This window comes from Pleurodeles waltl, chromosome 12, assembly GCF_031143425.1.
Source record: "Pleurodeles waltl isolate 20211129_DDA chromosome 12, aPleWal1.hap1.20221129, whole genome shotgun sequence".
NCBI lineage: Eukaryota > Metazoa > Chordata > Amphibia > Caudata > Salamandridae > Pleurodeles > Pleurodeles waltl.
In genome coordinates, this window is record NC_090451.1 from 220,558,683 (window position 1) to 220,579,922 (window position 21,240).

The 21,240-nt window shown below is 46.3% G+C and overlaps 1 protein-coding gene across 4 annotated transcripts in view; it reads left to right on the top strand.

Annotated features, from left to right (window-relative positions):
- The window catches only part of UTP4 (UTP4 small subunit processome component), a 200,902-nt gene that overhangs the window by 120,475 nt on the left and 59,187 nt on the right, over positions 1–21,240 (top strand). For all 4 annotated transcript variants that reach the window (XM_069218642.1, XM_069218643.1, XM_069218641.1 and 1 more), the window contains 2 exons: positions 14,131–14,253; positions 14,738–14,894. In XM_069218642.1, the coding sequence (XP_069074743.1) occupies positions 14,131–14,253; positions 14,738–14,894 (280 nt within the window). The remainder of the gene's footprint in view (positions 1–14,130; positions 14,254–14,737; positions 14,895–21,240) is intronic.

The window sequence follows — 21,240 nt, forward strand, 5'->3', positions numbered from 1 at the left end:
AGGCCTGCTAGAGGGGTGTCTTACCTATACTGCATAGGCAGTGAGAGGCTGGCATGGCACCCTGAGGGGAGTGCCATGTCGACTTACTCGTTTTGTCCTCACTAGCACACACAAGCTGGTAAGCAGTGTGTCTGTGCTGAGTGAGAGGTCTCCAGGGTGGCATAAGACATGCTGCAGCCCTTAGAGACCTTCCTTGGCATCAGGGCCCTTGGTACTAGAAGTACCAGTTACAAGGGACTTATCTGGATGCCAGGGTCTGCCAATTGTGGATACAAAAGTACAGGTTAGGGAAAGAACACTGGTGCTGGGGCCTGGTTAGCAGGCCTCAGCACACTTTCAATTGTAAACATAGCATCAGCAAAGGCAAAAAGTCAGGGGGCCACCATGCCAAGGAGGCATTTCCTTACACAACCCCCCCCCAAACGAAAGAGGATGAGACTAACCTTTCCCAAGAGAGTCTTCATTTTCTAAGTGGAAGAACCTGGAAAGGCCATCTGCATTGGCATGGGCAGTCCCAGGTCTGTGTTCCACTATAAAGTCCATTCCCTGTAGGGAGATGGACCACCTCAACAGTTTAGGATTTTCACCTTTCATTTGCATCAGCCATTTGAGAGGTCTGTGGTCAGTTTGAACTAGGAAGTGAGTCCCAAAGAGGTATGGTCTCAGCTTCTTCAGGGACCAAACCACAGCAAAGGCCTCCCTCTCAATGGCACTCCAACGCTGCTCCCTGGGGAGTAACCTCCTGCTAATGAAAGCAACAGGCTGGTCAAGGCCATCATCGTTTGTTTGGGACAAAACTGCCCCTATCCCATGTTCAGAGGCATCAGTCTGCACAATGAACTGCTTAGAATAATCTGGAGCTTTGAGAACTGGTGCTGAGCACATTGCCTGTTTCAGGGTGTCAAAGGCCTGTTGGCAGTCCACAGTCCAGTTCACTTTCTTGGGCATTTTCTTGGAGGTGAGCTCAGTGAGGGCTGTCACAATGGATCCATATCCCTTCACAAACCTCCTGTAGTACCCAGTCAAGCCAAGGAATGCCCTGACTTGAGTCTGGGTTTTTGGAGCTACCCAGTCCAGAATAGTCTGGATCTTGGGTTGGAGTGGCTGAACTTGGCCTCCACCTACAAGGTGTCCCAAGTAAACCACAGTTCCCTGCCCTATCTGGCATTTGGATGCCTTGATAGAGAGGCCTGCAGATTGCAGAGCCTTCAAAACCTTCCTCAGGTGGACCAGGTGATCCTGCCAGGTGGAGCTAAAGACAGCAATATCATCAAGATAAGCTGTGCTAAAGGACTCCAAGCCAGCAAGGACTTGATTCACCAACCTTTGGAAGGTGGCAGGGGCATTCTTTAAACCAAAGGGCATAACAGTAAACTGATAATGCCCATCAGGTGTGGAGAATGCTGTCTTTTCTTTTGCTCCAGGTGCCATTTTTATTTGCCAGTACCCTGCTGTCAAGTCAAAGGTACTTAGGAATTTGGCAGCACCTAATTTATCAATGAGCTCATCAGCTCTTGGAATTGGATGAGCATCTGTCTTGGTGACAGAATTGAGCCCTCTGTAGTCCACACAAAACCTCATCTCTTTCTTTCCATCTGTGGTGTGAGGTTTGGGGACTAAGACCACTGGGCTAGCCCAGGGGCTGTCAGAGCGCTCAATGACTCCCAATTCCAGCATCTTGTGGACTTCCACCTTGATGCTTTCCTTAACATGGTCAGACTGTCTAAAGATTTTGTTCTTGACAGGCATGCTGTCTCCTGTGTCCACATCATGGGTACACAGGTGTGTCTGACCAGGGGTTAAGGAGAAGAGTTCAGGAAACTGTTGTAGGACTCTCCTACAATCAGCTTGCTGTTGGCCAGAGAGGGTGTCTGAGTAGATCACTCCATCTACTGTACCATCTTTTGGGTCTGATGACAGAAGATCAGGGAGAGGTTCACTCTCTGCCTCCTGATCCTCATCTGTTACCATCAACAGATTGACATCAGCCCTGTCGTGGAAGAGCTTAAGGCGGTTTACATGGATCACCCTTTTGGGGCTCCTGCTTGTGCCCAGGTCCACCAAGTAGGTGACCTGACTCTTCCTCTCTAGTACTGGGTAAGGGCCACTCCATTTGTCCTGGAGTGCCCTGGGAGCCACAGGCTCCAGAACCCAGACCTTCTGCCCTGGTTGGAACTCAACCAGTGCAGCCTTTTGGTCATACCAAAACTTCTGGAGCTGTTGGCTGGCCTCAAGGTTTTTGGTTGCCTTTTCCATGTACTCTGCCATTCTAGAGCGAAGGCCAAGTACATAGTCCACTATGTCCTGTTTAGGCTCATGGAGAGGTCTCTCCCAGCCTTCTTTAACAAGGGCAAGTGGTCCCCTTACAGGATGACCAAACAGAAGTTCAAAGGGTGAGAACCCTACTCCCTTCTGTGGTACCTCCCTGTAAGCGAAAAGCAGACATGGCAGGAGGACATCCCATCTCCTTTTGAGTTTTTCTGGGAGCCCCATGATCATGCCCTTTAATGTCTTGTTGAATCTCTCAACCAAGCCATTAGTTTGTGGATGGTATGGTGTAGTGAATTTATAAGTCACTCCACACTCATTCCACATGTGCTTTAGGTATGCTGACATGAAGTTGGTACCTCGGTCAGACACCACCTCCTTAGGGAAACCCACTCTGGTAAAGATACCAATGAGGGCCTTGGCTACTGCAGGGGCAGTAGTCGACCTAAGGGGAATAGCTTCAGGATACCTGGTAGCATGATCCACTACTACCAGGATATACATATTTCCTGAGGCTGTGGGAGGTTCCAGTGGACCAACTATGTCCACACCCACTCTTTCAAAGGGCACCCCCACCACTGGAAGTGGAATGAGGGGGGCCTTTGGATGCCCACCTGTCTTACCACTGGCTTGACAGGTGGGGCAGGAGAGGCAAAACTCCTTAACCATGTTGGACATATTGGGCCAGTAGAAGTGGTTGACTAACCTCTCCCACGTCTTGGTTTGTCCCAAATGTCCAGCAAGGGGAATGTCATGGGCCAATGTTAGGATGAACTCTCTGAACAGCTGAGGCACTACCACTCTCCTAGTGGCACCAGGTTTGGGGTCTCTGGCCTCAGTGTACAGGAGCCCATCTTCCCAATAGACCCTATGTGTTCCATTTTTCTTGCCTTTGGACTCTTCAGCAGCTTGCTGCCTAAGGCCTTCAAGAGAGGGACAGGTTTCTTGTCCCTTACACAGCTCTTCCCTTGAGGGTCCCCCTGGGCCTAAGAGCTCAACCTGATAAGGTTCAAGTTCCAAAGGCTCAGTTCCCTCAGAGGGCAGAACTTCTTCCTGAGAAGAGAGGTTCCCTTTCTTTTGCTGTGTTGCAGTTGGTTTCCCAACTGACTTTCCTGTTCTCTTGGTAGGCTGGGCCATTTTTCCAGACTCCAGCTCTACTTTTTCACCCTGTGCCTTGCATTGTGCTCTCGTTTTCACACACACCAGTTCAGGGATACCCAGCATGGCTGCATGGGTTTTTAGCTCTACCTCAGCCCATGCTGAGGACTCCAGGTCATTTCCAAGCAGACAGTCTACTGGGATATTTGAGGAGACCACCACCTGTTTCAGGCCATTGACCCCTCCCCATTCTAAAGTAACCATTGCCATGGGATGTACTTTTCTCTGATTGTCAGCGTTGGTGACTGTGTAAGTTTTTCCAGTCAGGTATTGGCCAGGGGAAACCAGTTTCTCTGTCACCATGGTGACACTGGCACCTGTATCCCTCAGGCCCTCTATTCTAGTCCCATTAATTAAGAGTTGCTGTCTGTATTTTTGCATGTTAGGCGGCCAGACAGCTAGTGTGGCTAAATCCACCCCACCCTCAGAAACTAGAGTAGCTTCAGTGTGGACCCTGATTTGCTCTGGGCACACTGTTGATCCCACTTGGAGACTAGCCATACCAGTGTTACCTGGATGGGAGTTTGGAGTGGAACCTTTCTTGGGACAGGCCTTGTCTCCAGTTTGGTGTCCATGCTGTTTACAGCTATGACACCAGGCCTTTTTGGGATCAAAGTTTTTACCCTTGTACCCATTGTTTTGTGAAGAGGCTCTGGGCCCACCCTCCTGTGCAGGTTTTTGGGGGCCTGTAGAAGACTCTTTACTATTTTTAGTTTTGGTTGTCTCATCACCCTTCTGCTGGGGAGTCTTTGTGACCCCTTTCTTTTGGTCACCCCCTGTTGAAGTCTTGGACACCCTTGTCTTGACCCAATGGTCCGCCTTCTTTCCCAATTCTTGGGGAGAAATTGGTCCTAGGTCTACCAGATGCTGATGCAGTTTATCATTGAAACAATTACTTAACAGGTGTTCTTTCACAAATAAATTGTACAGCCCATCATAATTACTTACACCACTGCCTTGAATCCAACCATCTAGTGTTTTCACTGAGTAGTCAACAAAGTCAACCCAGGTCTGGCTCGAGGATTTTTGAGCCCCCCTGAACCTAATCCTGTACTCCTCAGTGGAGAATCCAAAGCCCTCAATCAGGGTACCCTTCATGAGGTCATAAGATTCTGCATCTTGTCCAGAGAGTGTGAGGAGTCTATCCCTACACTTTCCTGTGAACATTTCCCAAAGGAGAGCACCCCAGTGAGATCTGTTCACTTTTCTGGTTACACAAGCCCTCTCAAAAGCTGTGAACCATTTGGTGATGTCATCACCATCTTCATATTTAGTTACAATCCCTTTGGGGATTTTCAACATGTCAGGAGAATCTCTGACCCTATTTATGTTGCTGCCACCATTGATGGGTCCTAGGCCCATCTCTTGTCTTTCCCTCTCTATGGCTAGGATCTGTCTTTCCAAAGCCAATCTTTTGGCCATCCTGGCTAACTGGATGTCCTCTTCACTGGAGTTATCCTCAGTGATTTCAGAGTTGTTGGTCCCTCCTGTGAGGGAACCAGCATCTCTGACTATTATTTGTGGAGTCAGGGCTTGAGAAGCCCTGCTCTCCCTAAGTAGGACTGGAGGGGGGGAATTTCCCTCCAAGTCACTATCTTCATCCTCTGAGTTGCCATCCTCAGAGGGGTTGGCCTTTTCAAACTCTGCCAAAAGCTCCTGGAGCTGTACTTTGGTAGGTTTGGGGCCCATTGCTATTTTCTTTAGTTTACAGAGTGACCTTAGCTCTCTCATCTGTAGATGGAGGTAAGGTGTGGTGTCGAGTTCCACCACATTCACATCTGTGCTAGACATTTTGCTTCTAAAAGTTGGAATACTTTTTAAGAATCTACAACTGGTTCTAGAATCTAATTCAAACTTTTACAAACTTTTAAACTCTAAAAGAAATGCTAAACAGGATCTAACACAAGGCCCTAGCAGGTCTTTTAAGAATTTAGAAAACTTTTCAAATTGCAAAAATCAATTTCTAATGACAATTTTGGAATTTGTCGTGTGATCAGGTATTGGCTGAGTAGTCCAGCAAATGCAAAGTCTTGTACCCCACCGCTGATCCACCAATGTAGGAAGTTGGCTCTGTATGTGCTATTTCAAAGTAAGGAATAGCATGCACAGAGTCCAAGGGTTCCCCTTAGAGGTAAAATAGTGGTAAAAAGAGATAATACTAATGCTCTATTTTGTGGTAGTGTGGTCGAGCAGTAGGCTTATCCAAGGAGTAGTGTTAAGCATTTGTTGTACATACACATAGACAATAAATGAGGTACACACACTCAGAGACAAATCCAGCCAATAGGTTTTTATATAGAAAAATATCTTTTCTTAGTTTATTTTAAGAACCACAGGTTCAAATTCTACATGTAATAGCTCATTCGAAAGGTATTGCAGGTAAGTACTTTAGGAACTTCAAATCATCAAAATTGCATGTATACTTTTCAAGTTATTCACAAATAGCTGTTTTAAAAGTGGACACTTAGTGCAATTTTCACAGTTCCTAGGGGAGGTAAGTTTTGATTAGTTTTACCAGGTAAGTAAGACACTTACAGGGTTCAGTTCTTGGTCCAAGGTAGCCCACCGTTGGGGGTTCAGAGCAACCCCAAAGTCACCACACCAGCAGCTCAGGGCCGGTCAGGTGCAGAGTTCAAAGTGGTGCCCAAAACGCATAGGCTAGAATGGAGAGAAGGGGGTGCCCCGGTTCCGGTCTGTTTGCAGGTAAGTACCCGCGTCTTCGGAGGGCAGACCAGGGGGGTTTTGTAGGGCACCGGGGGGGACACAAGTCCACACAGAAATTTCACCCTCAGCGGCGCGGGGGCGGCCGGGTGCAGTGTAGAAACAAGCGTCGGGTTTGTAATGGAAGTCAATGGGAGATCTAGGGATCTCTTCAGCGCTGCAGGCAGGCAAGGGGGGGGTTCCTCGGGGAAACCTCCACTTGGTCAAGGGAGAGGGACTCCTGGGGGTCACTCCTCCAGTGAAAGTCCGGTCCTTCAGGTCCTGGGGGCTGCGGGTGCAGGGTCTCTCCCAGGTGTCGGGACTTAGGATTCAAAGAGTCGCGGTCAGGGGAAGCCTCGGGATTCCCTCTGCAGGCGGCGCTGTGGGGGCTCAGGGGGGACAGGTTTTTGTACTCACAGTCTTAGAGTAGTCCTGGGGTCCCGCCTGAGGGGTTGGATCGCCACCAGCCGAGTCGGGGTCGCCGGGTGCAGTGTTGCAAGTCTCACGCCTTTTGCGGGGAGCTTGCAGGGTTCTTTAAAGCTGCTGGAAACAAAGTTGCAGCCTTTCTTGGAGCAGGTCCGCTGTCCTCGGGAGTTTCTTGTCTTTTCGAAGCAGGGGCAGTCCTCAGAGGATGTCGAGGTCGCTGGTCCCTTTGGAAGGCGTCGCTGGAGCAGGATCTTTGGAAGGCAGGAGACAGGCCGGTGAGTTTCTGGAGCCAAGGCAGTTGTCGTCTTCTGGTCTTCCGCTGCAGGGGTTTTCAGCTAGGCAGTCCTTCTTCTTGTAGTTGCAGGAATCTAATTTTCTAGGGTTCAGGGTAGCCCTTAAATACTAAATTTAAGGGCGTGTTTAGGTCTGGGGGGTTAGTAGCCAATGGCTACTAGCCCTGAGGGTGGGTACACCCTCTTTGTGCCTCCTCCCAAGGGGAGGGGGTCACAATCCTAACCCTATTGGGGGAATCCTCCATCTGCAAGATGGAGGATTTCTAAAAGTTAGAGTCACCTCAGCTCAGGACACCTTAGGGGCTGTCCTGACTGGCCAGTGACTCCTCCTTGTTATTCTCATTATTTTCTCCGGCCTTGCCGCCAAAAGTGGGGCCTGGCCGGAGGGGGCGGGCAACTCCACTAGCTGGAGTGTCCTGCTGGGTTGGCACAAAGGAGGTGAGCCTTTGAGGCTCACCGCCAGGTGTGACAATTCCTGCCTGGGAGAGGTGTTAGCATCTCCACCCAGTGCAGGCTTTGTTACTGGCCTCAGAGTGACAAAGGCACTCTCCCCATGGGGCCAGCAACATGTCTCGGTTTGTGGCAGGCTGCTAAAACTAGTCAGCCTACACAGATAGTCGGTTAAGTTTCAGGGGGCACCTCTAAGGTGCCCTCTGTGGTGTATTTTACAATAAAATGTACACTGGCATCAGTGTGCATTTATTGTGCTGAGAAGTTTGATACCAAACTTCCCAGTTTTCAGTGTAGCCATTATGGTGCTGTGGAGTTCGTGTTTGACAGACTCCCAGACCATATACTCTTATGGCTACCCTGCACTTACAATGTCTAAGGTTTTGTTTAGACACTGTAGGGGTACCATGCTCATGCACTGGTACCCTCACCTATGGTATAGTGCACCCTGCCTTAGGGCTGTAAGGCCTGCTAGAGGGGTGTCTTACCTATACTGCATAGGCAGTGAGAGGCTGGCATGGCACCCTGAGGGGAGTGCCATGTCGACTTACTCGTTTTGTCCTCACTAGCACACACAAGCTGGTAAGCAGTGTGTCTGTGCTGAGTGAGAGGTCTCCAGGGTGGCATAAGACATGCTGCAGCCCTTAGAGACCTTCCTTGGCATCAGGGCCCTTGGTACTAGAAGTACCAGTTACAAGGGACTTATCTGGATGCCAGGGTCTGCCAATTGTGGATACAAAAGTACAGGTTAGGGAAAGAACACTGGTGCTGGGGCCTGGTTAGCAGGCCTCAGCACACTTTCAATTGTAAACATAGCATCAGCAAAGGCAAAAAGTCAGGGGGCCACCATGCCAAGGAGGCATTTCCTTACAGTGTCACAGACTAGATTCATTCTTGAAGAAACCTAGGCTTTACAAGCAGTACAATTTTCTTTCCCTTAACTTATTTACAGGAAGGGACCAGCTGATTTTAGAAATATTTTGTTGATCTCTGCAGCTAATCTTTCATTTTGTTAATTCTTTCCCTGAGAGCCCAGTGCAGTTGTGTTGGCCAACTGTAGAGGGACAGGCAGCCTCTTATATTTACTCTCTGTTGCTTACTCTTGTCGACAAGGACTTTGAGGCATGTGTGGAAAATGTGGAAGTTGTAGCTACTGAGAATTAGAGTGAAGGCTACAGTACTAACCTCAGTGATAATTGTGGTCTACCTTTCTCAAAAAGCATCCCCTCTCATGCGTACCAAAAAGGATGATGAAATAGGTTTTGCCACCTAGACTGGCACCCTTATCGACTTATGTTGCGGGCTTCAAATTGTTCTGCATCATCGCTGGCATCTCATTATTGATTGTTACACTACTGAATGCCCCAACAGCAAAAACGTCCTTGCTGACAAAACTCTTACCTATAACCTCCTCACTGATGAGGGTCTCCAGTTCATTGGTGGTGTACTCATTTATGACCACAACAATCTAATCAATGAACAAGAATTCATCCCCAACAACTATCACGTTAGGTAAGCATTTTTGTTGGCAATTACTTAATCATCATCTGCTCTGGGCACCCGTCCTATGCCATTAATAATTTTTCATTCACTAGGGTGTCACTTCTCCAAATACAAATGTGGTTCCCTAAATAGATGGTGCTAGATAAATGCATTGTTGCAATACTCCAGAACACTTAGAATGGTCTTCCAAGCCCTGATGGTTGGTGAGATATTCACATTTAAATCACACTTGGTCACTGACCATAAATTCTAGATCCTATTAAGAATTAGTGAAACTTTCTCATCCATTGAACATACCCAGTGCTGCGGACAACTGAAAATCATGACTGTGATGGGCCGGTTTCAAAATTTGTATCCCTGAAATGTATTGTTTCTAGGGGACTTTGCTGTGGGCTACCCCCAATAACTGACAGATAATCCTTCTGCAGGAACATTTGACCAGGAACGGCCTTTATTCCACCCACTATGTTTTGCTGTGTAACCTGGACACAAGAAGGTTGTCTTTGGACCAGTTTCTCTTGCCAACCATTCAGTCTTTCTTGTGGATTGGGACTATCAACCTATTTCTCTGTGGTGACTATTCAACATTTAAGATTCCGCAGGGTGACAGCTGCTCCCTATATAATAATATTGAGCAGGTGAGAAATTAAAACAGTGGCCATATCATAACACTTGATACATTTGTAACCTCTCGTCTGGCACCTAGAATCATTAACAAACATTGGCTATGGTTAGGAACCAAGTGCCTAAGATTTCCTGGCTTCTGATACATGGGATAACATTACCCATAGACTTCAATTAGTTTTCTTTGATTATACCTTGTTATTGCATAATCATGTTTGTAGTTGTTTCTTGGCCCCTTAAATTGATAAGACCTTATGACTGTTCTTCTTTGCTGGTCTTATTCTTTGCAGCCGTAATTTGTCTTCCTCTTAATCAAGACTTTTTTTCTGAAAGTAATAGCCATGAGATTAAGTGTGGTTATTCCATAATTCTAAATCATCACCTGATCTAAACCTTGCTCGTCCTTTCTTCTGCTGGAGCGTCAAGTATACAAAGGGAGTACCTTGGTTATCCCACTGGAGTTCAGTAATAATTGAGGTCCTGGGACGCCAATGGTAAACATCAGTACCTGTCTGTCCACTTACCATGACTGCCCCAGTGAAAGAAAGAGCATTAGACTTCTATGTTGGTTGCCAGTTCTATTTCTATCGCCTCTTTGAACTTCATCTTGTTGTTCTAAAAGTAGGCACTTCTGCAGCTCTTCATGCTTTTTCTCCATTCTGAGGGCTTTCTCTTTTGAGAATTCCATGCTTCTCCCTATTTTTGTGACTTCTGATACCTCGACCCCAGATTCATCTGGGTGCTTATATTGGCCTTGTAACTTGTTTCCTATTCTCTGTTGCATTAGAAAGTCTATAGGTTGCTTTTGCATTGGTGCACTCGATCTTGTATGTAAGCCAGTGAATATAAGTTCCCACTGACTGCCCTGTCATACCTTCTAGATTTTGTGGATTTAGATTGTGGTCTACCTTCCATGGGTTACCTAAGGATTTGGATGTATGGTGGGTTAAAGGTTGCACAGAGTTAGCTTATGGGTTAGAGTTAGAAAAAAGAGAGGGGGTATAGTAAGGGTTAGGAGTAAACAGGATCAAAGTATGGGTATAGAGGTTGGATAAATGGCTAGGTGTGGATTAAGGGCTAGGTTAGTGGCATTCAGTGGAGTTGGTTAACTGTTTAGCCCTAGGACTGGGATTAGGAATTGGGTTAGAATAAAGATTAGGGTTAAAGTAAATGTTAAGGTTAAATAAAGAGTAGGTTTGGATTGGGTAAGTGCTAGAGTTTTGGTAAGGGTTAGGTTTGAGGTTAATGTTTCCGTTAGCATAATCATTAAATTGTGGTCAAAGGGACATAGATGGTGTAACCCATCTTCCTAAAAGCTACTTTTTCCATTTTTCTAGAAAGCGTATGTAAACTCACTTTTTCTGTCACACCTTCTTACGGAAATGCCTCCTTGGCATGGTTACCCCCTGACTTTTTGCCTTTGCTGATGCTAAGTTTTGATTTGAAAGTGTGCTGAGGCCTGCTAACCAGGCCCCAGCACCAGTGTTCTTTCCCTAACCTGTACTTTTGTTTCCACAATTGGCACACCCTGGCATCCAGGTAAGTCCCTTGTAACTGGTACCCCTGGTACCAAGGGCCCTGATGCCAGGGAAGGTCTCTAAGGGCTGCAGCATATCTTATGCCCCCCTGGGGACCCCTCACTCAGCACAGACACACTGCTTGCCAGCTTGTGTGTGCTAGTGAGGACAAAACGACTAAGTCGACATGGCACTTCCCTCAGGGTGCCATGCCAACCTCACACTGCCTATGTAGTATAGATAAGTCACCCCTCTAGCAGGCCTTACAGCCCTAAGGCAGGGTGCACTATACCATAGGTGAGGGCATAAGTGCATGAGCACTATGCCCCTACAGTGTCTAAACAAAACCTTAGACATTGTAAGTGCAGGGTAGCCATAAGAGTATATGGTCTGGGAGTCTGTCATGCACGAACTCCTCAGCACCATAATGGCTACACTGAAAACTGTGAAGTTTGGTATCAAACTTCTCAGCTCAATAAATGCACACTGATGCCAGTGTACATTTTATTGTAACATACACCCCAGAGGGCACCTTAGAGGTGCCCCCTGAAACCTTAACCGACTATCCGTGTAGACTGACTAGTTCTAGCAGCCTGCCACACACCAGACATGTTGCTGGACACATGGAGAGAGTGCCTTTGTCACTCTGTGGCTAGTAACAAAGCCTGTACTGGGTGGAGGTGCTTCACACCTCCCCCTGCAGGAACTGTAACACCTGGCGGTGAGCCTCAAAGGCTCTCACCCCCTTTGTTACAGCACCACATGGCAATCCAGCTAGTGGAGTTGCCTGCCCCCTCCGGCCACGGCCCCACTTTTGGCGGCAAGGCCGGAGGAGATAATGAGAAAAACAAGGAGGAGTCACTGGCCAGTCAGGACAGCCCCTAAGGTGTCCTGAGCTGAGGTGACTCTGACTTTTAGAAATCATCCATCTTGCAGATGGAGGATTCCCCCAATAGGATTAGGGATGTGCCCCCCTCCCCTCAGGGAGGAGGCACAAAGAGGGTGTACCCACCCTCAGGGCTAGTAGCCATTGGCTACTAACCCCCCAGACCTAAACACGCCCTTAAATTTAGTATTTAAGGGCTCCCCAGAACCTAGGAAATCAGATTCCTGCAACCTAACAAGAAGAGGACTGCTAAGCTGAAAAACCCTGCAGAGAAGACAGACACACCAACTGCTTTGGCCCCAGCTCTACCGGCCTGTCTCCCCCCTTCTAAAGACACTGCTCCAGCGACGCTTTCCCCAGGGACCAGCGACCTCTGAATCCTCCGAGGACTGCCCTGCTCTAGAAGGACCAAGAACTCCCGAGGACAGTGGCCCTGTTCACCAAAGACTGCAACTTTGAAACAAAGCAGCAACTTTGAAACAACTTGCGTTTCCCGCCAGAAGCATGACACTTGACACTCTGCACCCGATGCCCCCGGCTCGACTTGTGGAGAACAATCACTTCAGGGAGGACTCCCCGGCGACTGTGAGTAGCCAGAGTTACCCCCCCCCCCCCCCCACTTACCGCGACTGCCTGCATCTCCGATCCCGACGCCTGGTAAAGACTCTGCACCCGCAGCCCCCAGGACCTGAAGGATCGGAACTCCAGTGCAGGAGTTGCCCCCAGGAGGCCCTCTCCCTTGCCCAGGTGGTGGCTACCCCGAGGACCCCCCCCCCCCCCTTGCCTGCCTGCATCGCTGAAGAGACCCCTTGGTCTCCCATTGATTTCAATTACAAACCCGACGCGTGTTTGCACACTGCACCCGGCCGCCCCCGTGCTGCTGAGGGTGTACTTTCTGTGTGGACTTGTGTCCCCCCCGGTGCCCTACAAAACCCCCCTGGTCTGCCCTCTGAAGACGCGGGTACTTACCTGCTGGCAGACTGGAACCGGGGCACCCCCTTCTCAATTGAAGCCTATGCGTTTTGGGCACCACTTTGACCTCTGCACCTGACCGGCCCTGAGCTGCTGGTGTGGTAACTTTGGGGTTGCTCTGAACCCCCAACGGTGGGCTACCTTGGACCCAAACTTGAACCCCGTAGGTGGTTTACTTACCTACAAAAACTAACAAACTCTTACTCCCCCTAGGAACTGTGAAAATTGCACTGTCTAGTTTTAAAATATCTATATGTGATTTATGTGAAAACCGTATATGCTATTTTGCTAATTCAAAGTTCCTAAAGTACCTACCTGCAATACCTTTCATTTGAAGTATTACATGTAAATCTTGAACCTGTGGTTCTTAAAATAAACTAAGAAAATATATTTTTCTATAACAAAAACCTATTGGCCTGGAATTGTTTCTGAGTGTGTGTTCCTCATTTATTGCCTGTGTGTATGTACAACAAATGCTTAACACTACTCCTTTGATAAGCCTACTGCTCGACCACACTACCACAAAATAGAGCATTAGTATTATCTCTTTTTGCCACTATCTTACCTCTAAGGGGAACCCTTGGACTCTGTGCATACTATTCCTTACTTTGAAATAGTGCATACAGAGCCAACTTCCTACAGATGGTAAAACCCATCTTCCTAAAAGCTACTTTATCCATTTTTCTGGAAAGCGCGTGTAAGCTCACTTTTTCTGTCACAACTTCTTACTACTAAATTTTCAACTACAACTCTTATGTATAGGACTTTTTCTTTAGTCATAGTTTGTTACTCTAAAATTTAGGAAACATTTAAACTAGGTAATTGGCTGTTGAAGGAGAGCAGTTTTGATGATAGACATTTTGATACACAATGACCACTGCTAGAGCATTAATATTGGCCCCAAACTATCCATAGCAGTGTAAAAGAAACAAATACACATTTGTTTTTTTTATATTTCAGTGTACTGCCATCAACACGTCTGCCTGAAAATGGTGGAGTAGTCCATTATGAAACATAATATCTGAGCTGACTACATACTCAGTGTGTTGTCAAGTCGGAAGACTTTGGTCTGTGTTTAGTGCACACTTTTAAGGTTTTGGGCTGGAGCCAAACAAAGTGGTCAGAAGATATGTAATGGAAACAGAGTTGTTCCAGGTATCTTTGATTTAAGACCTTCACACCTCTACCATTTAGGCCATAATTTTGTGTTTGGAATATGAAGGAAAGTGTTGCCATTTCATTTGTTTGAAAAGAGTGAGTGGATAGCATACTTGCTATTTGGCCATCAAGACATCATGCTGTACAATTCTAATTATTACATTTCCCATTGCAGGGCTCTGAAAACATTTTCTGCAGTGCTATCTCTCCTTGCGGCAGCTGGATTTCTTATGCTACAGCTTCTAGATTTTGCCTTTATCGCCTGCAGCATGGCAGTGACAATATTGGCATCACCAGGGTAAGAACTGGTGGCTTAGTACTGATGTTATATTTTTTTTTTTGTTGCTGTGTACAGGAAAGGATGTACAATTAGGCACTGGTCTTAATTATCAGAAGCGGATAAGGAATAAGAATGATTTTTATTAGAAAGGGCTTTTTGGTGGGTAATGGAATGGTTTGTTTACAAAGGGGAGAAGTTGGATGCTAGTAGATTTTTTGTCTAAAAGTGAAAATCATCAGTACTGGCTTCTGTTTGGCAGAAATGTGCTCAAACGTTTGAACAGTTGGGAAATGAGCTTGGTCTGAAGGGTTGGGAATGGGAGAGACACTAAGTTATGCAGCACTTTGTGTTCATCAAAAGTGTTCAGAAGAAAACGCCAAGTTATTGGGTATTCAAATATTGGATAACTGCATGCTTGAAATTAGTGTGGTTAAAAGTTCTTGGGAAATACTTGCTTCCAAATGGATGCCTGAACAGTTCTGTCTCAATTATTATAATCCAGGTTCCCAAAGTGTTGAAGCAACGTCAAACCGTGCACCAAATCATTTTCTCTGCGTGTTCCTCAAATATGTTTGTGGCTTCAGCAGGAGGCTCCGTGCACATGGTAAAACTGTCTGATGCAGGCTGCAAACTTCTGCACACCTTCACTCCAAAATCAGGTAGGATGATATATATGTCTTGACAAAGCTGCGTCTCATTTTAAGATTGCTTAACTGGCCCTGCTGTAATTTTCTTTTTTTTTGTCATCTACATTTAAAACATTTTAATATGTCTGTATTAGCTCAACTTTCTTCTCTTGCATTGTCCCCTCATTGTCTTTGTATGCAGCCTCTTTTTGGCCAACAGTATGATTCATTGCCACTATGAGGAAAGTGGTGGTAAATTGTGATAAATATACAAGTTGTGAGGCTAAGGGTACATGCATTCCCTAACTGTGCATCCTTTGAACATTTTAATGCATAGTTTCATTTTTTCCCCCACTAATTTGACTTACTGGACCTGTTTGTTGGGCCCACTCAGAGGATTGCATAGTTTAATGCAGGGATCTTCAAACTGGGGAGGTTGGCCCCCTGGGTGGGCGGGGGCATCAGGCTCGGGCTCAGGCTAAGATAAGCATTATGCTGATAACTAGGCTTTCCCGAAAAAATGAGCACTGGTAAACCACCCTATAATGGGCCATCACTAACATGTTTTTGTCATTTATATCGAAGCTGGGAGTATGTGTCAAAAGGGAAGGCACTACAAATACTCTTAAAAACACATATCCTGCCCTACTTCCACTAATCATACTGTCAATATTTTTACATGTTAGTAAGGCCAGTCTGACCAGAATGGTTTGTTTTGCATCATGTACTTGACTGTATTTTTAAAACAATAACATAACTTAACAGTCAAGACATCTTTCAACATTGCCAGTTTAATAAAATAATTGTGTAAAATTCAGAGGGGCTCTCTGATATATATATATTTTTTTTACTGGGGGCTGGCATTAAAATGTTTGAAGACCACTGGTTTAGTGCCTTTTCCATAAAGAATCATTTAGGAATATATGGGTCTGAGCCACTGCCTGTCTGCCTCTTTCTACATGCTTCATCTGTGCAGTTTATGTATGCTACAGAGGACCAAATTTAACAAGTGAGGTCTCTGCAGTAGTCTGTGGTCTGATCTCTCCCTTTGGCCACTACATTTGTTTTCTGTTTGAACATTTTGTTTAGTGATCACGTGGATTATTCTTGAACAAGATCCAGTACATAAAATAGCTCTTTATTGATCCAGTCTTCACAAATCCATGATTTTTCCCCCATCGGTTCATAACTAAGAGATCTGTCATGAAGCTCAGAATGAAGTAGGGGAACAACATTCAGTGCAAAAAACGGTGTCTTCCTTACTTTATTTTTTTTTTCACTTGGAAGCTCCCACCCACACCAGTGGTTGCATGGATTTTCCTGGGTTTGAATGCCATATTTGTCTGACATCTTTGGTACCAAATTAGTTGTAAATGTAACCATGCAAGACTCATTTCTAGACCAGACAAGTGGCACTCTTGTTACATTGTCTTAGTGTTACTCACAAACATACTCTTTTAACCTAAGCTTCAGAATGATATCTTGTACCTGAAAGGCATGTTGATAAGATTCCTGAAATTCATGCTTCCTGTACTTGTTGGGTTTTCTGGTTTTCAACTCTCCTTAAACAAAGCAGATAAAACATGCAAAGATAAACCAACCCTGAGTGGATTCACATCTGAGTCCACTGGTTCTGATCTGGCAAGTGAAATGTGTGTTTCAATCAGAATAAACTAATAATTCTTACTGGGCTAGTACCATTGCAATCTATTACAGTTCACCCTTTGGCTCCAAGTACAGCTTCAGTCAGTGGCATTTTATTAGTTGTGCAGTAGCAAATGAGGATTGTAAAACAGATATTCTGAAGACCCCAAAACTGTAATTCTCTGGTGGTTTCAAGAGAGAGAACTCCTCGTCAATCAGTCACTGGCCCCTGAAATTCAAAAACTCCTAAAGTGGATGAACCTTTTAATCCTAATCTCTGGAAAATAAAAGCTCTTTTTTCTCCGTTGCCTGCCTTAGTTCCCACTGCTCTAATGCTACTTCTAAAGAAGGACAACAAATATTTTCATGCAACATTGAGACAGGAGTGAAGTCCTACAAGAACCCCACTGTGGGTCCACATCATGGTGAGCGGGACTTAAGAATTTCATGGTCGACATGGGAAACGGGTTTAGTTCCTCAGGTGAAACCCCTTATCCATTGCATCCCAATCAAAGTACAGGGTAAAGTAATGAAGCAAAAGTGTAGGAAGTTGGCTCTGTATGCACTATTTCAAAGTAAGGAATAGTATGCACAGAGTCCAAGGGTTCCCCTTAGAGGTAAGATAGTGGCAAAAAGAGATAATAGTAATGCTGTATTTTGTGGTAGTGTGGTCGAGCAGTAGGCTTATCAAAGGAGTAGTGTTAAGCATTTGTTGTACATACACACAGGCAATAAATGAGGAACACACACTCAGAAACAATTCCAGGCCAATAGGTTTTTGTTATAGAAAAATATATTTTCTTAGTTTATTTTAAGAACCACAGGTTCAAATTCTACATGTAATATCTCATTTGAAAGGTATTGCAGGTAAGTACTCTAGGAACTTTGAACAATCACAATAGCATATTTACTTTTTACATAAAACACTTTTAGCTGTTTTATAAGTGGACACTTAGTGCAATTTTCACAGTTCCTGGGGGAGGTAAAGTAATGTTAGTTCTTGCAGGTAAGTAAACCACCTACGGGGTTCAAATTGGGGTCCAAGGTAGCCCACCGTTGGGGGTTCAGTGCAACCCCAAAGTTACCACACCAGCAGCTCAGGGCCGGTCAGGTGCAGAGTTCAAAGTGGTGCCCAAAACGCATAGGCTTCAATGGAGAGAAGGGGGTGCCCCGGTTCCAGTCTGCCAGCAGGTAAGTACCCGCGTCTTCGGAGGGCAGACCAGGGGGGTTTTGTAGGGCACCGGGGGGGACACAAGCTCACACAAAAAGTACACCCTCAGCGGCACTGGGGCGGCCGGGTGCAGTGTGCAAACACGCGTCGGGTTTCCAATGGATTTCAATGAGAGACCAAGGGGTCTCTTCAGCGGTGCAGGCAAGGGGGGAGGGCTCCTCGGGGTAGCCACCACCTGGGCAAGGGAGAGGGCCTCCTGGGGGTCACTCCTGCACTGAAATTCGGATCCTTCAGGTGCTGGGGGCTGCGGGTGCAGGGTCTTTTCCAGCCGTCGGGATTTTAGAGTCAGGCAGTCGCGGTCAGGGGGAGCCTCGGGATTCCCTCTGCAGGCGTCGCTGTGGGGGGTCAGGGGGGACAACTTTGGTTACTCACAGTCTCGGAGTCGCCGGAGGGTCCTCCCTGAGGTGTTGGTTCTCCACCAGTCGAGTCGGGGTCGCCGGGTGCAGTGTTGCAAGTCTCACGCTTCTTGCGGGGATTGCAGGGGTCTTTAAATCTGCTCCTCTGGATACAAAGTTGCAGTCTTTGTTGAACAGGGCCGCTGTTCTCGGGAGTTTCTTGGTCTCTTGGAAGCAGGGCAGTCCTCTGAGGATTCAGAGGTCGCTGGTCCCAGGGAAAGCGTCGCTGGAGCAGTTTTCTTCTGAAGGCAGGAGACAGGCCGGTAGGACTGGGGCCAAAGTAGTTGGTGTCTTCTTTCTTCTTATGCAGGGGTTTTCAGCTCAGCAGTCCTCTTCTTCTGTAAGTTGCAGGAATCTACCTTCTTAGGTTCAGGGAAGCCCTTAAATACTAAATTTAAGGGCGTGTTTAGGTCTGGGGGGTTAGTAGCCAATGGCTACTAGCTCTGAGGGTGGGTACACCCTCTTTGTGCCTCCTCCCAAGGGGAGGGGGTCACATTTCTATCCCTATTGGGGGGATCCTCCATCTGCAAGATGGAGGATTCCTAAAAGTCAGAGTCACTTCAGCTCAGGTTGCCTTAGGGGCTGTCCTGACTGGCCAGTGACTCCTCCTTGTTTTTCTCATTATCTCCTTCGGCCTTGCCGCCAAAAGTGGGGCCGTGGCCGGAGGGGGCGGGCAACTCCACTAGCTGGAATGCCCTGTGGCCCTGGAACAAAGGGGGTGAGCCAGGTGTTACAGCTCCTGCAAGGGGGAGGTGATAGCATCTCCACCCAGTGCAGGCTTTGTTACTAGCCACAGAGTGACAAAGGCACTCTCCCCATGTGGCCAGCAACATGTCTCGAGTGTGGCAGGCTGCTAAAACCAGTCAGCCTACACAGGTAGTTGGTTAAGGTTTCAGGGGGCACCTCTAAGGTACCCTCTGGGGTGTATTTCACAATAAAATGTACACTGGCATCAGTGGGCATTTATTGTGCTGAGAAGTTTGATACCAAACTTACCAGTTTTCAGTGTAGCCATTATGGTGCTGTGGAGTTCGTGTTTGACAGACTCCCAGGCCATATACTCTTATGGCTACCCTGCACTTACAATGTCTAAGGTTTTGCTTAGACACTGTAGGGTCACAGTGCTCATGCACTGGTGCCCTCACCTATGGTATAGTGCACCCTGCCTTAGGGCTGTAAGGCCTGCTAAAGGGGTGACTTATCTATACTGCATAGGCAGTGTGAGGTTGGCATGGCACCCTGAGGGGAGTGCCATGTCGACTTACTCGTTTTGTCCTCACCAGCACACACAAGCTGGCAAGCAGTGTGTCTGTGCTGAGTGAGGGGTCCCCAGGGTGGCATAAGCTATGCTGCAGCCCTTAGAGACCTTCCCTGGCATCAGGGCCCTTGGTACCAGGGGTACCAGTTACAAGGGACTTACCTGGATGCCAGGGTGTGCCAATTGTGTAAAACAAAAGTACAGGTTAGGGAAAGAACACTGGTGCTGGGGCCTGGTTAGCAGGCCTCAGCACACTTTCAATTCAAAACATAGCATCAGCAAAGGCAAAAAGTCAGGGGGTAACCATGCCAAGGAGGCATTTCCTTACAAAAAGCTTCTCTTCGATCCTGCTCAGTTCGATGGGAAGGGACAGAGCCTGAAATAGCGCTGGTTACCTTTGACTTAGAAGTACTCTGAAGGCAGAGCAAAAAGAAAGGAATTTGCTTCCCTACTGCCTCGTAGGTATCATCAGCAACAGCCTGTTTCTCAGCAACCAAATAAACTTTATCAAAACTAGCTGATTGTCATGAAACAATCCCTTATAACTTCTGGTCTGCAAATTGTGTGGCAGTCTGTGCCAAAATAAACATACTAGTGCTCCCACAGTTATCCAGCGTGATATGACGTGAACCTTATAGTTTTTTTTAGATCATTTGTTCTGTGAGGTAACTAAGGAATCTGTCTTCCCAGAGGGAGCATGTACACACATTGTGTGGGATTACCATGACCTGTTTATGCCACTGCAATAATGAGAAACATTATTGCTGAGGATGATCATTGGGTGCCTGCCATGGCTGATCCTTGTGCAGCTGCCAACTCCGATCGTTAGGTGACTACAATATATGTGTATTTTAGGGAATGTAACTTGTTTAAGCTTGTGCACCGCCCTACGCAGCTTACAACATATGATGATTTTAGTGTTCTCTGGCTATGCATGCTTGAAATGGCCTTTGAGTGTATATACCTGTACCAAAGTTTTTTTTTTTTTTTTTTTTAAACCTCAATGCATGGAAGGAAGTCATCCCACTACTCAAGATTTCACAAACAAACTGGCAATTCATTACACAACCAAGGCAGACAGATTGGACTCCTATTTAAAACTAAAGAAAACCATTGGCACAAACCTGTTTCCTGAAATCCCCTCCAAGAGTAAACCAACCCAGCCACTGTGCTCCTTCAAACAAATATCACAAGGTGAATTTATGGATTTGGTTAAAGCAAGTAGGCCTTCTGGCTGCCCTTCTGACCCTTGTCCACGACACATCTTTCTTTATTGTTTTATGTTACATAACATACACGGAGACTCCATTTTGGGAAATATGACAATAACCGTCGGGCCCAATTGGAATTTTGTTGAACCATTCTAAAGAAAGTACGAGTGGTTGCGTTCTTTTGGCTAAGATGCACATATGAACAAGAATAAGCCTTGAGAAAGTCCTGTAATGGGACGAAACATGCGTCGGCTGAATTCTACAATCATTGCCTGAAAATTTGCACAGATTGAACGGCTGGAAATCTTCAATTATTTTTTAACAAAACCTTATACGAACGGTTAGCTTGCTCCTAATTGTTTGAAATCATGTCAATTTATGAGACGTAGAAAATCTGAATGTGAATATTTGAGTATTTTTACAAATGGAATTAGCAAAGAAAAGGAACAAAATTATATACACCCTGATGTCTATGTATTGTATTTTTTACTTATCTCTTTGTGAAATCTGCGTACATAATTGAATTACTCATATGGTTATACTAAATACCAGTATAATAACTTGATGCATAACAATTGAGTCATTGTGTGCTCCACTATTCTCTTTAAGGGTTGCTTGCAGGACAATGAGGGCACTCTGG